This window comes from Lepisma saccharinum, chromosome 9, assembly GCF_977018435.1.
Source record: "Lepisma saccharinum chromosome 9, izLepSacc3.1, whole genome shotgun sequence".
In the NCBI taxonomy this organism is placed as follows: domain Eukaryota; kingdom Metazoa; phylum Arthropoda; class Insecta; order Zygentoma; family Lepismatidae; genus Lepisma; species Lepisma saccharinum.
The window spans coordinates 75,900,622-75,918,770 of record NC_139237.1 but is presented as its reverse complement, the minus strand read 5'-3'; the positions used below and the strand labels follow the sequence as shown (position 1 = coordinate 75,918,770).

General features: G+C 37.2%; 1 protein-coding gene across 1 annotated transcript in view; it reads right to left on the bottom strand.

Annotated features, from left to right (window-relative positions):
• sprt (PDZ domain-containing protein sprite) overlaps positions 1–18,149 on the bottom strand; it is a 130,352-nt gene that overhangs the window by 62,832 nt on the left and 49,371 nt on the right. Inside the window, exon 3 of the mRNA XM_083128426.1 lies at positions 5,738–5,825. Within this exon, the coding sequence (XP_082984552.1) occupies positions 5,738–5,825 (88 nt within the window). The remainder of the gene's footprint in view (positions 1–5,737; positions 5,826–18,149) is intronic.

Sequence of the window (18,149 nt, the reverse complement as noted above, 5' to 3'; positions counted from 1 at the left end):
TTAAGAATAAATAGTGTTACCTCTCTCTGAGGTCTAAAACTAAGCCATCAGCCCTGAACATGACGTTTGTAACACAGTAAACTTTTAAAAAAATCTAAATGGCCAAGAAATGAAAGTTTCTTCCTTGGTTGTTCTGATTCTACCCATAAATGCTCTCAGAATTCCCTGATGTGAAGAAGCCCCAGAGGAGGGGCAAGATTGTCTTTTTGCTCCCCCTCCCCCCACTCACCCCCTAAGAAATGAGACTATATCTATTGCAACTTATCTTGGTTGTGAAGAATATTTGGCAAAATATTTTTTGTACTAGATTTGTGAACGTGCACTCAAGTTTCCGTTAACAGAAAGAACCACGTGACATTGCAGTCAGGTCTCTGCAATCAAGTATCCCCGTAGGGATTCTCTGCTTCTGTTTCCAGTTTTGCTTTTAAGCATTCAGGTTTGTACCTACAAGTGCGTTCGCATATAACAATACACCGGGGAAGGGCACAGAGGACAGAAATCTTCCGGTGCACTTTCCGAACACGAGCTTTCTTTAGAGACCCTTTGCTGTCAAAAAGGTCATCGGTCATGAGAAAAGATGCATATTGCCCCAATATCATCGACTGCCTTCGCGATTAGACAAAAATGGTAGAAAAATGAAGTAAAATAAACTAAATATATCTATCATTAAATTATTTCCTTTTAACTCTTTCATTCATGTAATTGTTCTTTAGTATGCGACTTTTTTGTTAAAATTATACTAAGATTTATAAAATGATGAAATGGTAAATGAGAACACTGCCACGGGCAACTTTCTTTTTAACACATCGATCAGAAAGCTTCAGAAACATGGATTTTCTCAATACGTTTGCTCGTGTAGTTCGCCCCCTTTTTAAAGTAGTGCATTTTCAGTTATGCTACTAATCATTAAAGGAATGCCTCAATGCCATCATGCCTCACTGCATGCGAAGATAGAGTACCAGGCAGGGATGGAAATTTGCTGTAATTATCGTAAGATGTGATCAGCACCTTGCTCAGAACGTCTTTACGACGGTCGAACCCATTGGTGAGAGGCTGGGCGAGCCATAGTGTCACTCTTGCAGGGACAGGCGGGAACATTTACCACCCTGGGTATCGAAGCTGGGTTTCCCACACAGCAGCCAAACTCCTCTCTCTGTTTTGATGAACTGGAAAAGTTTGTTCGTTGCCCGGGGACACCATGTGTGTATATATAAAACCGGAGGCAATGTAGATGTATACAAGGGCATCGGGAGAGGGAGTGGGGATCCAATCCGTCACCCCCCCCCCCTTCAATTTGGCATTGTTCATTTTAAGTTACAAAAAATAAGAAAGATTGTTACTTTTATTGTTGATAACAGAAATACACACCAGTTAGTAATTATTTGAACAGAGTAACAAAGTAAAAAATGCATTAATTAAAAAAAATGAGTGTAAAATACGAGAAACCGTTCATGTAAACAAACGTAAGAAACTTAAAAAGCTCATATGATGGATCGAATAGAAAAGTCCCTCCAATTATATACTACTAATAAAAACCGAATCAAATTGGTTATTTTTGTTAGTTTATATTATTATTGTGTAAAGTATGATAATAAAAATAATTATTATTATTTCTACTATCCAAATTGTATGAATAGCCTGAAAATTTTCTGGCACCGCCCATTGGTATACTCGTATATCATACAGCATATTTATAATTGTGCTGCTTGAAATATTTATCTAAAAATTGTGTGTTCCATAGAGCTAACAAGATTGTTTTGGAGAGCACTGTTTCGCAGCGCAGACACCATCCAAAGAGGTTATAGAAAGAAAGGAAGCCAGAGGCTGTTAAAGAGCCCCCTGGTGCGTAATTGCTTCGCGTGCATGGTGGTTTTCTAGCGCCCCGCCGCGTTCGGAATTCCACCGTTAATTAAAATGATCCCCTTCGCCAAGGCCACAGAGGACGCCTTGGAGGGGAGAACCACAACTCGAGCGCCAATCGCGAAGAAGAGGTTTTCTAGACTTGTTCCAACGATGAAATAAATTTTCGGAATTTCAAAATCTATCACGTATACAGATCCATATTGGATCGTATTATTTTTTAATGCAATAATTTTTCGTTCTCGATGTTTGCATTCTGAAAACATGAGTATTGTATTATTTCATACTGTGTTTGTTCTTGAAACATTATGTTTCACTTACCGTCAAAGCTGTCAATTACCTTTGAATTATAGGGTAACATACTGTCCAATGCAAAGATAATAGTATGCAAATTATCTTTTGTTATTCTGTATCCTGTATCGTTTAAAGAAAGATGTTAAGCAGGTGTTGTGCTCTGCTGTTTGACGTTTCTATTGCAGTTCATGATCATCACATTGTCGAAAACATATTAAATGAAAATGGTGAAGGACAATTCGCCTACTATTATACAGGGTGTCCGGAATGGGACTGACAGTTTTTAAAAGTGTGTTATTTTAATACGATAAGGAGTAGCTAGAAACAAAAAACATACATTTTGAAGGCAAACTCAAAAAGTTTTATTGGAAGCAGTAACAGCTCAGTATAGCTCCCCATTAGCTCCGTTTGTTGCATGGAGAATGTCTAGCCTGTGTTCAATCTCCCTCCACGTGTTCTGTAGCATCTGAGGGGTTACAGAGGCACGGGTTTTCCGAATACTGTCCTACAGTTCTTGTAGGTCATTTATCTTTTGGCAAGAATACACCCACGTACCTCCAAAGTAAGAAGTCTAAAGGGGTAACGTAAATCTTTTCCAGAATATCAATGGAAAATGAATGTCTTTTCAGCTTGACATCTGGCTTAATTTCGTACAACAACTGCACCTAGGATGCATACAAACGCAATCTTTTGTGCATGACTTCGTGAACATTTGAGCCTTGGAATTCCCAGCTGCCTGGTCCGCTCCCGTATTGACTTTCATAGGCAACGCCTGCTTTTTCCTGCACCGACGCAACTTTTGTTTTAGCTACAGAACACGTGGAGAGAGCTTGAAGACAGGCTAGATAGACATTCTCCATGCAACAAACGGAGCTAATGGGGAGCTATACTGAGCTGTAACTGCTTCCAATATAAACTTTTTGAGTTTGCCTTCAAAGTGTATGTTCTTGCTTCTAGCTACTCCTTACCGTATTAAAATAACATACTTTTAAAAACTGTCAGTCCCATGCCGGACACCTTGTACTTTAGCCGTATACAATAAGTTAGTTCTATTTGGGGTACACGAACTTCCCTGTCTCACTGTTTCTGAGTCCGTTTTCTTCTTATATATTTGCATTTAAGATATTCATTTAACATTTTCCCCCACATAATTCATTTCGGAATATTTTTCTTTAAATCATAATAACTGCAAGAAGTAGCTCCAAATTCTTTGTCCACTGAATATCTCGCTGATGAAAAATGAAGTCCCTGATTATTTTATTACCATTATCACTATTGTTGTTGTCTATTAATTTTTGTACATGCTGTGAATACAAGACTGATTCATTCCAATCGAATCCTATCTTGGTCTAAGTTCGGCTAAATAAGCTTTACATTATGCAGCAAACGCCATGCAAGAATTTTGCTGATTTAATTTTAGTCTTTGTCAAGAGGGTTCGGACGCCCTTGAATACGTCCCTGATTTTACATGAAAAACGGAGAGTAATAAAGGGAATAAACGTATTTTACCGTGTATACGAAGGTTCAAATTCCTATGTTCCTTTGCAAGCGTTTCCAATCATCAGTTTCATCGAATCATCATTCGGCCTCATAGTCATGATTAACCTAAAGACATACAAGTAACTTAGATAAATAAAGAGGAAAAGAGAGGTAGGGACGCATTTGTTAAATATTGATAGCTAACATGATACGAGCATGTGTTAATTCCTAAGGGTTACTCAGAAACACTACGACATCACAGGTACATCGCGCTACAACACTAGTGTTCCCGGGTTCGAATCCCGGCCTGGGCGTGGATGTTTGTGAGTGTCAATTCATCATTTTCATCATGCCATCACTCATCTCCATCTTCGCAAATTAGCCAAAAGTGGCACAAAAAGGCGAAGTAAAATAAAGCAAATCAAAACACCACAGGCAGCTTGTCAAATAAGTCCAGAGAGAGTTCACATAGGTTTTACTCGGCCATACCCTTTCACTTGTGGAACATGCGTTCAGATCACATTTTTGTCTCACACACTGCAACAGCGCAATTCCATCTTGTCGCACGATTTACGTCACAGCCTGGAGCAAACAAGCATTCGAAGCAGCAAAGCAACACTCCATCCAACCTTCCTCACAAGCTTCGCGTGATGAAAACCAGTTCGTCGAAAATTACACCTTGTGGCTTTTGCTTTTGGCATTCCTCCACCAGCCCTTTTAGGAAGACAGCAATTTCACTTGTTTTACATAGGGGGGACAACGTAGCCAGAAGAGGATCAAGAAAAAAATGCTGCATGGCAGGGAGAGCCACGTAACGCAACTGCGAAATGGTTCTGTCACGACTTTCAGTGGAAGTTTAAAAAAGCATGTTCGGAATCGAGCACCAGCTACCTGACAGCAGCAATTTTAATCACCTTTTAACAATCTACCCAAAATAGAAAGAAAAAGAAACTACACCTTAACCAATCAACATGAAAGCTGGAAAAGTTATACCAAGGATTATATATATGGTTATACATTCTTATAGTCTGTGCTCAACATGCCAACAAAGCAAACAACTCTTTCGGAAAGATAGAAAAACTGTTATTTTTTCAATGTATTTATTACTTAATGAGATTTATTCTGAAAACTGCCAAAGTTCACACTAGAAGGAAAACCGATTTCAGCGCATCGTAAAGTTCAAAGTTATGTGGACGCATGCAACTGACACTCGCTTTCATGTCAAATGTCCGTGTTAGAGAATCTTCTGTTTATTTGACGATTTTGTTAACAAACTGAATAAGTATGGTGATAAAAGGGTACATGCATCTTTAACCTTGACTCTGCACAGCAATCTAAAAAGTATTTTCGTATTACTGCATTACTATTGAATTATGAATAAAACAAAGCTCCATCGTCTACTACTGTGTTGCTAATAATTTTTGTGGAATGTCTCTACAATAAATAAGTTTTCATATTGACTGCAAATGCTCTGATTAGAAAAGTGCCGACCTCAATTGCGGAGTGGTTAGTACAGCAGGGGTCCCGGGTTTGAATCCCTGCCTGGGCATGGGTGTTCTTTGTAAGTGTCCCTTCATCACTCATCCTGATCTTCGCGATTAGGCAAAAGAGGCAGAAATGCAAAGTAAAATAATCCAAATCAATCAATCAATTACGATTAGAAAAGTCTCCCTACATGCAATATACCTAGGTAGTTTATAAAACGTGCATACATTACATAGTAATCATTTCTTACTTTTTGCGTCTACTTTGTTTGTCTTATTCTTCCTTCAAGGGAAGAATTCATCACCAAATTAGTACCGGTGTGTTATCGTTTCTGTTCTGTTGATTCTTTCCGCATAGCATTGCAAATATTTCCAGTTTTAATGGCAGCTATCATAAATACAACAAACTATATGCAGGGGTGGTGTTGTGATGTTAGCTGTAGCTCGTGTATAAATCCTGTCTGGATCTACAGCCCAATGAACAGTGTTGGGAATTCCATTCCGGACCAAACGATGGCACCCCATCAGCGTACAGGATAAACATAAAGGCTCCTTTGGAATGCTCCTTTGGCTAATTACACTGTGTAACAAATCGAAATAATATAAATTGGTAGACTTACCAAGGAAATAGATCTTGACCCGAGATTTGGTCCATCCTCTTTCTCGTCGTAATAGTCTGAATACATATGAAGACTCTTCTTAGATGATCTGTAACGGTAAAGGAAAAGGGAATGTTATACAAATTTGAAATACTGATTGACTAATAAGAACTTCGCAAACATCTTGTAAGTAAACACTACACTATGTCCCAGTAGTCTGTGGAGCAACACGGCGCATAATGGTAGAGAAGGGGAGAAAGCAAATGGGCGGAGCAAAGCATTGCGCACTGCTGCAAAAGGTTCGTGCCTGCAGCAGCGTTGTCTCCTCCACGCAATCATTTACCTCTTTGAGAGAACAAACCATAGTCAATTCTGCTTTATACACGTAGGTACGTACGTGCGTACAATCACGCATACTTCTGCGTTGTAACAATCCCGTTGAAAATCAAGTGTCGTCACAACCCAGAAGTGTCCGTGACTTTACATGGCAATGTGGATTTAACTTTTAATTTAAACTAGAATCCGAAATAATGAAACATTCCCTCATCTGATATCGGGCCCATTAACTATCTACACTGACATGTGGGCTTACCCACAGCAATCGTTCAACTATTACCATGCAATATATCAAGTATTACCACCTTTAATTGAGGAGTACGGGACCTAATTTATTAGTATTTGTTCATATTTATCTCAACAACCTCTTTCCTTGAAGAACTTCGTGCTGCATCCTTCCAAAAACCAAAGTCTCCAATGTCAGCAAGTCACCTCAATTATAACTCCATTTGGTCTCGTCATGCAAATCCGTATTATACTTATTAGGCCAGAAAACGTGGAGAAACCATCACGAACGCAGCAGCGTTTTCTCACTTCTCCGTGCCGCCGACAGAGAGCGCAAGGGAAGGTGATAAGCTGTCTTAGCATGTATGCCAGCCATTTACGAAGAGAACTCCCTTGATTTATGAAGACATTTTGAGGACATTTAACCCACGAATTTCACGATAATGTTCAATTAGAGCTCCTCAGCTGAAATGTGGCTTATCATTACATCGATTCAACAACACGTATGAGAGATTTTGAATCCGCCTTTTCCCTTTCTACGTCACTGTTCTGTTCGGTGGTTTTGGCTTGTAGGCAAGCACAAGGTAAACCCATGACTCAACATACGTATGTGCGCCAAGGTGTAGTATCTAAGGGTGCGTATGGGGACTTTATTATGAGGGGAGTTATGTTAGTCGTATATTATTGAAAACACCATCATTTAATATTTATTTGGCCTTAAACATTTCTTGTTTGCAGTAAGTTTTTACTTATTCTTACAATTAAAAACAAAACTACACACGTTAAATACCTAGAACTAGAAATTTGATTCCCCATACTAAGTGGCGGGAACACAGATACACAAGAAAATAATGCACAGCTACTATTAAACATTATATCTATACTGTTAGTGAATTTAGGTGAACTATAGTTATAATAAGTGATGTTTGGATTACGCTTGGACAGCAAACGGCTACATTATTCACTGACACTATATTTATATATGTATATTTTTGACATATATTATTTATGTCCAATGATAGTTACTGGTTAAGTTAGGCAGCTAACAATGATTATTTGTATCAATGATCAATTCTAGTCAAGAAATTATCTTCACAATCATTTGTGCTGATATCATCGTAATCATCTGACTACCATGTAATCGGGATAACAATCGTACTAAACAATCACCACTTTCATCTGCATTATTTTCACTTTCCACCTTAAGGTTTGATCCGCTTGGTATGTTTATTAGGGCTGAACATGAGAAAGGACAACAACCCACCGCGTTCTGGACTCAAAAATAAACTTAATAGCAGAAGCAGACAGACCAGTAAGATGCGAATATTTTTTTGTTTTTGTTTTTGGGGAGAATACCTGGCCAAGGAGATGTTGATAGTGGGTGTTTGCACACAGAAATTATTAACATTAACAAGAAGAAGAAAAACATTTTAAAAAAATACTCATTCATTTCCTTGCAAAAATATGTCTCTGGAGTATTCAGTATGCCAATAATTGCTACATTGAATTTTCATTTTCAGAGATTTGTTACAGCATTTTGCAACACTTGCGTTAGCCATTTTCTTGCTCTTCAGAAAATTTAGCTATTTATAGAACCCAGTATACAAAATAAACTAATATTTGTACAGGAGGTGTATATATGACCCTCTAAAACGAAAGCTTCTTTGTCTTCTTGTGCAAAGATATTGAAAGTACATGTTTAAAAAGGTTATCAAGCGCGCTACGAAGCAAGAGGTCCCTGGTTCGAATCCCAACCTGGGCAAGGGTTTTCTTTGTGATTGTCCCTTCATAAATTTCAGCATATCATTATCCTCGTCTTCAATTAGCCAAAAAGCGAAGTAAAATCAAATCAAATCCCCCAGCATGTTTATGAAAAGAACAGGTTTATATTTAAACTTATAATAAATAGTTGTGTTGTATTATTACACATTACTATTCTATTGTTTTTTGGGGGTACAGAATGATCTCTGGCAGCATTGAAGAATTGCCTTTCTTGCAGATTTTTATTTCTGTCCATTGGAGGCGCCCCTACAGAATCCCTCCATTAATTCGCAACCCAGCTACAAGTGGGTCTGAATTATGACCAAAGGGGATATTTCTCGAAACAGAAATGTTAAAAGTTACAGCAGGCAAGTTTGTATGGTGATCCTTACTTTTCCACTCTTATCCCAATCAGGAAATTTAAATCAGAGGCTTTGGGGGCAATTATACTTCTTACTGTTTAGGTTTTCTTGAAGTGCAATCATATCCTTTAATAGGAAGGCCATTGATTCAAATATTCTCTCGGGTTTTATTAGTTTTTTATTAATCGTTCCAGACAATCTCGGATGTTTTTTCATCCACACAATCTTAATAGGTGATATTAATGGAACTCACTGAGCAAAATTCACAAAATGTCTGAATTCGATTTTATGGAATTGTATTTTTTTCTGAGAATTTATCGCCCTCTGAATATCAACATATTTGTTATATATTGTTTATATCCACATTAGTTTTATCATGATAGCGGGTAGTATTTTTTAAATTTGAATATGATTCAGAGGAAAGTTATATCGATGTCCTATAGAGATCAATTGAGATGTTTGTGCTCTATTCTATTTGATCTATGCGGTTCCCACTTGTCATTGGCAGTGAAAATTTTTCCATGTTTTTTCTGCGTGTATTCAAGACACAAGGCCATGTAAGACAAGGGCTTCTCATCTCTTCCCGTTATATTTCCCTCCGGCAAATGTTCTCAACTAATGTTTCCGGAGCCATCAAGTATCCCCCTCCTCCTCTCTCATTCTTTAAAACTGTTACGCCTCACTGCGTTCCTTCAATCTAAATTTCCTTCCGCTCTTTTGAATCAAGTTCAGGCTTAATTGGATTCTTTCTAAAGAAGAACACACGATTACTTTAGCCTCATTGTTCGTATTTATAAAGAAGTATTCGAAGTACAGTGGATAATAAACAGAAACCCCGTTACAAGTGGTAAAATATTGTACAACAAACGGTTGCACATCAGAACTAATTGCCTCTAATATGAACATTTTTTTCATAGAATGCAGCACATAAAAGTTAATAGATCCAGATTTTCTTATCTGTAAAGAATGAAACTTATAAAGGCTAATTAAGAATTAAATCTTACTACATTATTACTACTATTGATATTCTGGCATTCAATATGATAATATGATATCAAGAATTGTTATCAGTTCAAATTCTCCTCGCTCACTTCACAAGGGCCACTGTTTAAACATGTTTATCCTAACGTCCGCAATTATTATTTATTATAGCCTATGTATTATTATACAAAACACGCATGCACACAATGATGGGCGTGTTAATATGCGAAAATTAGTTTTCCATGAAGTTCACCCATTAGAAAAAAAGCAATAATTAGATTTCGAATTATGTACTGAATCAAAATACGTAACAAGGAGTAAGTAACACTTGCTGAACTCATCTACAATTGAAACCCCGTTCAGCGAAATTCTCTGTATTTAAACAGTTTTCTTAACATAGTGAAGGTGCATGTGGCATATTTTTACTTCACGTTTACGATACAGTATACGACAGAGAAGTTTCTAGGACCAAGAGGTTGCCAGGTGCCTGATCTTGCCTAGCATTGATGGCTTCCCGGAGAATTAGTCCTTCCCAAGGACTACGTTATATCCCCAAGATTGTGCAATTCTTTACATAATGCTTTCTTCCACTTAGAGAGTTGGGCCTTCAAGTTCTGTTTCACTATCTTGAGTCACGGTTTTGTACAGGGACACTGAAACACTGCGTTTGTTAATTTTTTTCCTTCATTAAATAGAAACTAACAATAGTAAGTGCAAGATTATCAAAATAACTTTGAATTAATGGAATTTGAACCAATGCCATAAGCCGTCTCCGGGGCCGAGCGATCTCGCTGCCGGAGGTTCCGGGTTCGAGTCCCGGCATGGACATTTGCGTTAATTTGTGTTTGTCTCTTTAATTTATGCCTCTCCGATGGTGCAGTGCTAACGTCATCGCCTTGTAATCAAGGGGTTCCGGGTTCTCGATGCCCGGTGGAGGCACCTAGATCCCATGTGCACTTTAAACTATAGGTTCAGTTCCGATTAACCTTTCTGTGCTTAAGTGGACTTTTAAAAAAAAATCTTTAATTTCGTCTAATCATCATTCATCGTAATCGTCGCGATTAGGATAAAGTGGTAGAAAACGCATAAAAAAGAACAAAAATATTTTGTATATACTTTCTACGTTTGTAATTTAAATATCCGTAAATTGCAAAGAAAATCCAAATTTTCACACTTAACAGATTTAAACCCGCAAAAGCAAATACATAACTGTCGATTTATTTCTGAAATAAATAAATGAACACTTTTCCGAATATTCGGTGGAGGCATGGGCGTCCAACTGGGGGGATCAGGTGGCCCTTACCTTCTGGAAAATAAATGTCAGCTTAAAATTATGAATGTGACATATAATTTCATTCCAGTCACAGTGATTACTCAAATTATTACAAATGAGAGATAATTGGAAGTAAGTCTGGCAGAAATTGTTGCAGGAACACAACAACTACAAACTGAAGGAGTGTTTTGGGGGAAAATGTCTTGCTTGCCCCCCCCCCCTGAAAAAAACAACATTGTTTGGGCCCTTTGTGACAAAAACCCTGCGGACGCCATTGGTTATAGGTTGTACAGTGGGATCCATGAGTATTACCGTGCAAATTGTCCATGACCATTTTCATTATTTTTTCTCTTACATCTTATGTGTTTTTATGCGATGGATTTGTATGCATGTTTGTGCAGAAGTTGTCAACAGTTTGTTTTGAATTTTCTTTTAATTCTTGAAGCTCTTATTGGGTTAAATAAAGTGCACGAACATGGTGATGGACAATTTGCACGGTAATACTCATGGATCCCACTGTACAAAGCAGCATGTTTCCATATTAATACATTCTTAACATATAATACATTTCTTTTCAGATTTATACCCTACAAATAGTTCTTAAGAAGTAACAACATAATAAAATCTCTGGCGAATGATGTCAGTTAAATTGTGACCACATAACTTGAACAATTTCTTGTTGCTGTATATAAAAAAGAAACCCTCAGCACCACGCAATGTCCATTCACTAAACATGATTGATCAACCTGTATATATCAACCTTGCCGTAGTTCCAATTGCTTCCCGCTTGTGAACCAACTTAGTAATCTGAGAATTTGTGACCAACACAACCCAACAAACAGCATACAATTTTTGCAAATAGGATAGAACAAAAAGATGGAAGATGTGAGGTAAACATTAGCAATCGTTAAAATTCTAACCATAAGGGTCGACCAGATGCATGCACGAAAATTAAATTCTCTTGTAGCAACTAGCTCCCAGAGATAGTTCTGTCTGTTCTAATTGTGGAACCTGAAACATTGCAGAAATGTTGAGAACATTCAAATTATCACTTAGAAGCTGTCGATCGCTATTCAGGAGTGAAATCCAACGCAAGCTCAGTGGTTTGGATAGTTTAGGAGGCGGTTGGGACAGAAGGAGGTCATCGAACGAAGGGGAATATTTCAACAAATTGAACAAAGAACTGATCCAAGCTACCAAAGACAAGTTGCGCAGGGAAATGGAGGCAATCGCGGAATCCATGAAGGAACATGAAGAAGCTATTAAAGAGAATGAAGATAAACTGAAGGCAGCAGAAAGCTTGAAGGCAGAAGTGGAATATGCCCAGGAAGAACTTGATAAAAGGTATGCACAGCCAAGTAAAGAAGATGAGGAGGAATAAATGTAAATTGCAGTTGTCCTTTTGGCAAAGGAGATTAGTTGATGATAACTGGTGCAAATTTCCTCGTGTTCAGACTTGTTACATTCTCTTTTGTCTGCAGCAATTTCGTTCCTATCAACCAACCAACTAGTTCATCGGCAGCACACATGACTATAGCTGAGTGTTTCACATTACTTTGGAAAGTCATTTTATTTTTATGTAAATCATGATTTGATACTTATATCTCAATATTATTTACTTATTAGAATTGTCATGTAGTTGTTTTATTTTTCAACCATTACAGTTGGCAAACCTCATCTACTTCTCTATGAATGAATAAATTTCATAAGCATTCCAATTTGGAAAATAGAAGATAATCCAATTTGTATGCATATAACTCTTCATGGCCTTTGAATAGTATTGGGCACATACAGAGCAATAATGAATTTAGAAAATATGCTGAAATAATTTAATGTATTTGGAACTTCTCAACTAATGTAGACTAACGTTTTTTTAAAAGAAAAACGAATTGTGCGACTGTTTTTATTCAGTTACACATACACAAGAACTTTAAGAAAAATACGACACTAACCAATCCATACATCTTAATAATGGCTAAGTTGAACATCCAATTCTCAACTGTGCTAAATAAATATGGTTGTGAAAAGAAAGTATATATGCAGTTCAATCTAGTAGCTGAACATGTTTCTTGAGTGCTGAGTTTATTTTTTCGCTACAGTACAATAGGAAATAATTGTAGTATATATACACACACACACATACATATATATATACAAAGTGATAACCTATCCTCGATAGGCCGTAAGTCAATATAAAATATCAAATTGCAATGCGAATTCAACAATATATGCCGTACATGAAATTCTTTATATTTTTTTAAAATTTATTGAGGGAAAATATAAAACTTAACACCACATTACGTAAATATACTATATATACTACAGACGAAGATACAAAATTGTGTACCCAAGTCCAACCCAATGTTGCATGCATCCGCAATGTCAACAAACCTTTTCGTTTAACTGGGCCAATCATATACTTATGTGAAACTGCGTTAAACTTCAAAGGAAAAGTGGAGAACTGCTATTACCACACATCTTCTGCGCACATAGCAATATCTTACGGTAATTCAATAAATCTTACGTCATGTGTATTTTTTTTTCGTCGTAAAGAATCCAATAGGCATTCCAAAGAACGAACATTATATTTTAGTTCGTGTCCTCGAATATCTGGGTTACTACATTCTGTAGGTTGTTGGTTTGTCGAGATGCATACAAATGTAAAACTTATGCATCAGAACACACACACACACACACACACACAAAACACAAATACGCAAAAAGAAGCGAAAGACAGAATGGAAAGTTTTAGTAACAAATTCATTGTCTTGCACGACTTCGCGAACATTCCCGTCATGAGATAATGATTCCGTGCTGTAAGGTGAATGGAGCGGTCGTTTTTCTTTGTTCCCATCGTTTTAATTAATTCATACTTTCCCCTTGCTCATTAACAGCTCACTATGCAACGCCGAAGAGGCCAACTAAAAATCATCGATATACTTCTTGCTTTTCAACTTCAGCAATTCAGAAATAGTGTTTCTTCGTCTCAATTATCACTAGACCTCCGATTTTAGGTTTCTAACCTATTTTTTCCTTTGCAGGTAAATAAGAAATAAGAAGTTATATCGGCGTTTCATTAAAAAACGAAACAACTGACTAAGTTTTATAGTACCTAAAATAACCTATTTTGCTTGTTAGACCCTATTTTAGGTTTATGTGCCTAAATTAAACCTTTTTTTAGGTTTCTTATATTTTTTTTAGGTTTTACAGGATTTTTATATCTGACAGAGGCATTTTCTAGGGTTGGTGGCGAAAGAATTCAATGACAATGACAATGTTTGAAACATGTTTTCTGTCGATTTCCCTCCCTCCAAGTATATGATGTTTATCAAAGCTTTAAACAAAACAAAAAATGTCTGACGTCACTGTTACCTGCAGACAGTGGCGGCGGAAGGGGACATTCCCCCCCTACTTTTTACCCCTGCACTATAGACTCTTAATGCTAAGCCTTGCCTACTAAGATAAAGTAAACTGTCCTTGCCCCCCCTCCCCATTATCAGTTTTGGTACCCAATCGTCTCTACTGCCTGCACAGTCCCACGTGCAAACCTCTGATCTGGTGGCCTTGCACACTCTCGTGTCAGTTTGGTCCTTTTTGGCATTCACGCCTTGCGAAGTAATATTTCAGCATTCAAATTAGCACTACTGACTATGTTTCTGTTGAAAGATAATTTTCAGGACATGAAATGATCCTCACAGACAAAAGGTGTAGTTTGAGTGTGGATAACGCAAAAATATTCATGGTGGTCACTAGGACCACGATAAAACTCAAGTAAAATTCCTGGTTTACAAGGCGAACTTTTCAAAAATTCAAGGATAATATTATTCAAAATTATCTATATACTGGCTCCCAAAACATGCTCTAAATCCCGCTTTGACATGGTTTGAATTTTCAAAATACAGTATTTGTAAGAGTGACGTCATAAAAAAGGTTAGTAGGGAGGCAGAGAAAGGGAAGACAATATATTGCGAGCAAGAGAGGAAGTTACATTCGTTATACCAAACACCGCATGGTATAGTTCGTTTAATTGCCTACTCTTTGGAAGACGGGTGAATGACTGATTAGAGATGCCTTATTATCAATCACATGCCATAATAACGGATAATATAATTTGCTCCAGTTTTTGTTCACGAGGACACCCAATTGTGAACCTCACTTCCACATAGCACAGATTACACATTAGTGAGGCTCTGTCGTCTGGACTCACAGCAGGTGTAGGCCTAATCATGATACTAAGAGACATGGTAGGCTCATGCGCATCGCCGGGGGTTCCCCGGGACCGCTGTGACGTCAACTGGTGAGCAACTCGAGATTTCGCCCGCTACATCTGGCAGTGAATCTTTGTCTCTCGCTAACAAATAGACGTTTCTTTCTTTAGTGAGAGTTTTCTTCAAAATGGCTTGTGCTGTGTTCCGATGTAATAACTACAACCGTAAGACTAAAGAAGGAGCTGTTAGGTATTTTAGATTTCCGAGAGATGAAAATGCACGAAAACAGTGGATTTCGCTTTGTAGAAGCGTGTGTACTTCACACATATATGTATACCTAGGTAAAATGTGGAGCATGGGGAATTCCATTTTAGACGCGAATATAGAGTTTTTAATGAAAATTTGCCTAACTGATTTTTATTTATTTATTTATTATTATTTAGCTTTTACAATTTATGACTATTTCAAAACAGGTTTTAAGACCAGATAACAATTCCAAAACATATAAAGTTCTGGAGCTTATTCTGAGCTCATTTTCAATTTAATGGGATGGAAAATCAGAAGTTTGTAATATGAAAATTGCGAGCAAAGTTACATGTATTCATTTTAATGCAGGTTGCTATATAAAAGAGGTGAGGAGTATTCCCCCTCCTCTAACTTGATTCATTCCAAATCAGGAATAATCATTTCCCACCCACTGAATATGAAAATCATATTTTTAAAGATATCGTACTTTTAGAACCCCATAGCTATATATAAAATATCATTAACCTTTAAGCAGCCAATGGGTCATATAGTATATGACCCATAAAAAGTATAGGCGAAAACAGCTAATGGGTCATATATGACCCATGGTGCCGATTACAACATTCACGTGCTTTTAGGACCTTCATAGTTGTATGTGAGGTTCTAAACGCTGGCAGATGTTGAGATAAGACTTTGAAATGTCATGTGGAAGAAAAGCCACCCCCCTCCCTCCCTTTCTCTAATATGCAAATTAGCTATTTTTTTGCCAAAATATAGGATTGTACATATTGCGTCATATTTCAGCCTGTATGAGAACTAGGCACTTGAAACAAGTTTCACTTTATTGCAAAAGGTCTATTCTTTGAAAACAATGCAAATGTTTGCGCCCTTTTTTGAAAATAACGGAAGAAGAGGGTGCGAACGCCAGATTTTTTTTTTTCATTGAAATCTCGGGACTTGGACCCTCCCAACCCCGTTTTTCTCACTTGAGCGTTCGGAATTGTACACGGTCGCGTGCTCCGATGTTTTTGCTTTCAAACAAAAGTTATCCGAAGTAGATTGCTCAAATAGTCTCAGAGATACAACGTTTTTTTGAAATAAGTGTAAAAATTTAAAAATCGCACACAAAGGCCCCAGGGCGAGAGTGGTTACTTCCGAAAACCGGCTGGGCTCTTTAAAGGTTAAACTAATTTTTGACAGATATGTACCGTATGCAGTGCCCTTCGGTATTTTCTCAGACTTCTAGAAGGTGTTTTACATGTACTTTTCTATCAAATACGAAAACTTTGACGTATGTTAACAGCACTTTTCGAACGCTTGTTTACAGCTATAGCGTTGTCTTGCCTTTTATGAAGAAATACTTAGTTGAGATGATTCCCGATCAACTCGCAACAGATCTATCTTTGAAGTATTTGTAAAACATTTGACATTCTAATTATTTGTAATGTAATTAGCTGTACCTTATGTTGTTCTTCAAACGCTGAAAGTACTATCATTTCATATGCCAAACCGAAATCCTTCATATCTCAGAGCAAGCAAAGTTAGAGGAAAACCATACGCTCGAAATAATTTTTTCAATGGTTGGTGGACAATATGAAGAGCCGGTTTAAAAAGGTAGGTTTATTTTCGGGTGTAGTCGTATTAAATGCAGATACACATGTGTGTTTTATGGTGACATGTTAATTCCTCCTTTATATCAAAAAGTGAACTTTAATGTAAGCGAAAGCATGTACGCGTCACCAGTCGAAGATTTTCGCATCTACAAAGAAAATTCAATAGACATTCCCACCTCACTCAAAGACCTTGTGAATCCAATCCAAATTGTACCAATATCGACAGCTGAGTGTGAAAGCGGGGTCAGTGCCATGAACTTTACCTTAACTGATTAGAGAAATCATTTAGAAGTTTAAACCTGCTTTTTCTTTCAATACTTGTAGACTCCCAGTGCATTGTTTTAATGCAGAAAAATTTGCAACAAAATGGATCAAGTAGCAAGCATTACAGTGTCCTTGACAAGCCAACTGGCAAATCATCGAACCTGCAGTGTCTCATTAATTTCGTGCATTCAACTGAATAATGTAATTTTCTTACAGTTTGACTTTAGAATTTAACTTGAAATGGTGTTGTGTTTGTGTTGCATTCAATATCAAAATTAGATTTTAAGCAATTTATGTCCAATTCTAAGCATATCTAATTCATAGGTAATGTCTCCTTCTGATAAAATCACAAATGGCACCCTGTTTTAATGTCTAGGAAATATCGCTGATCCATTTCAACTAGGAATGGTATCGAGATGAGACAAAAATCTCTTAATATATAGGTTTAAGTACAGTTTTCCGAACACCCTCTGACGAAGTTATAAATATAATCGGTGAGGTATATTGTACCCCCGAAATTGGTCTGTCGTGTCGCGTCTCGAAAACAAGACGAGGCAGGAATTGTGGAAGTATTTCGTTTCGGAAAATTCCATTTGAAAAATTCAAAATGAAAGAAGGTCAGTCATATTCTCTTCTGATATATCTTCGAATCGACGCGATCACTTGTTTACAAAACATGTACCCCCCTTATACGAAGTGAATTCGTCTGCAGCGTGATTTTCTGAAAGTAAACTTTAGCTCATTCCGTCGTTCCACACACATTTTAAATAATTTTCATCTCCTTAAAAAGATCAATGAACTAACTGTAGTAGCAAGAACAATGTAGTACATGTAGAATAAGTTTACAACGGTTTGAATTCCTGTGGTAAGGAAAATAATGCTTACAATTTACACTTTTTATATTGAGCAATTAGAAAATACTAGGTTCTTTTAACAGTAGCATCTTGTATATGAGGGGGGTACAAGGGGTACAACTAGAATCTATTTAGGATGTACAGTACCTCCTTCAAAAATGTATGGGGTAGAATGTACCCCTGAACCCCCACCCCCCAGTGTGGTACTGTAATGTTGTTTGTGTACTTTATAAAATTTGTGTTAAACCAAAAAAAATGCAGTACAAACTTACATTATAAATAATGTAACTAAACATTTGGCGTTTTGGAA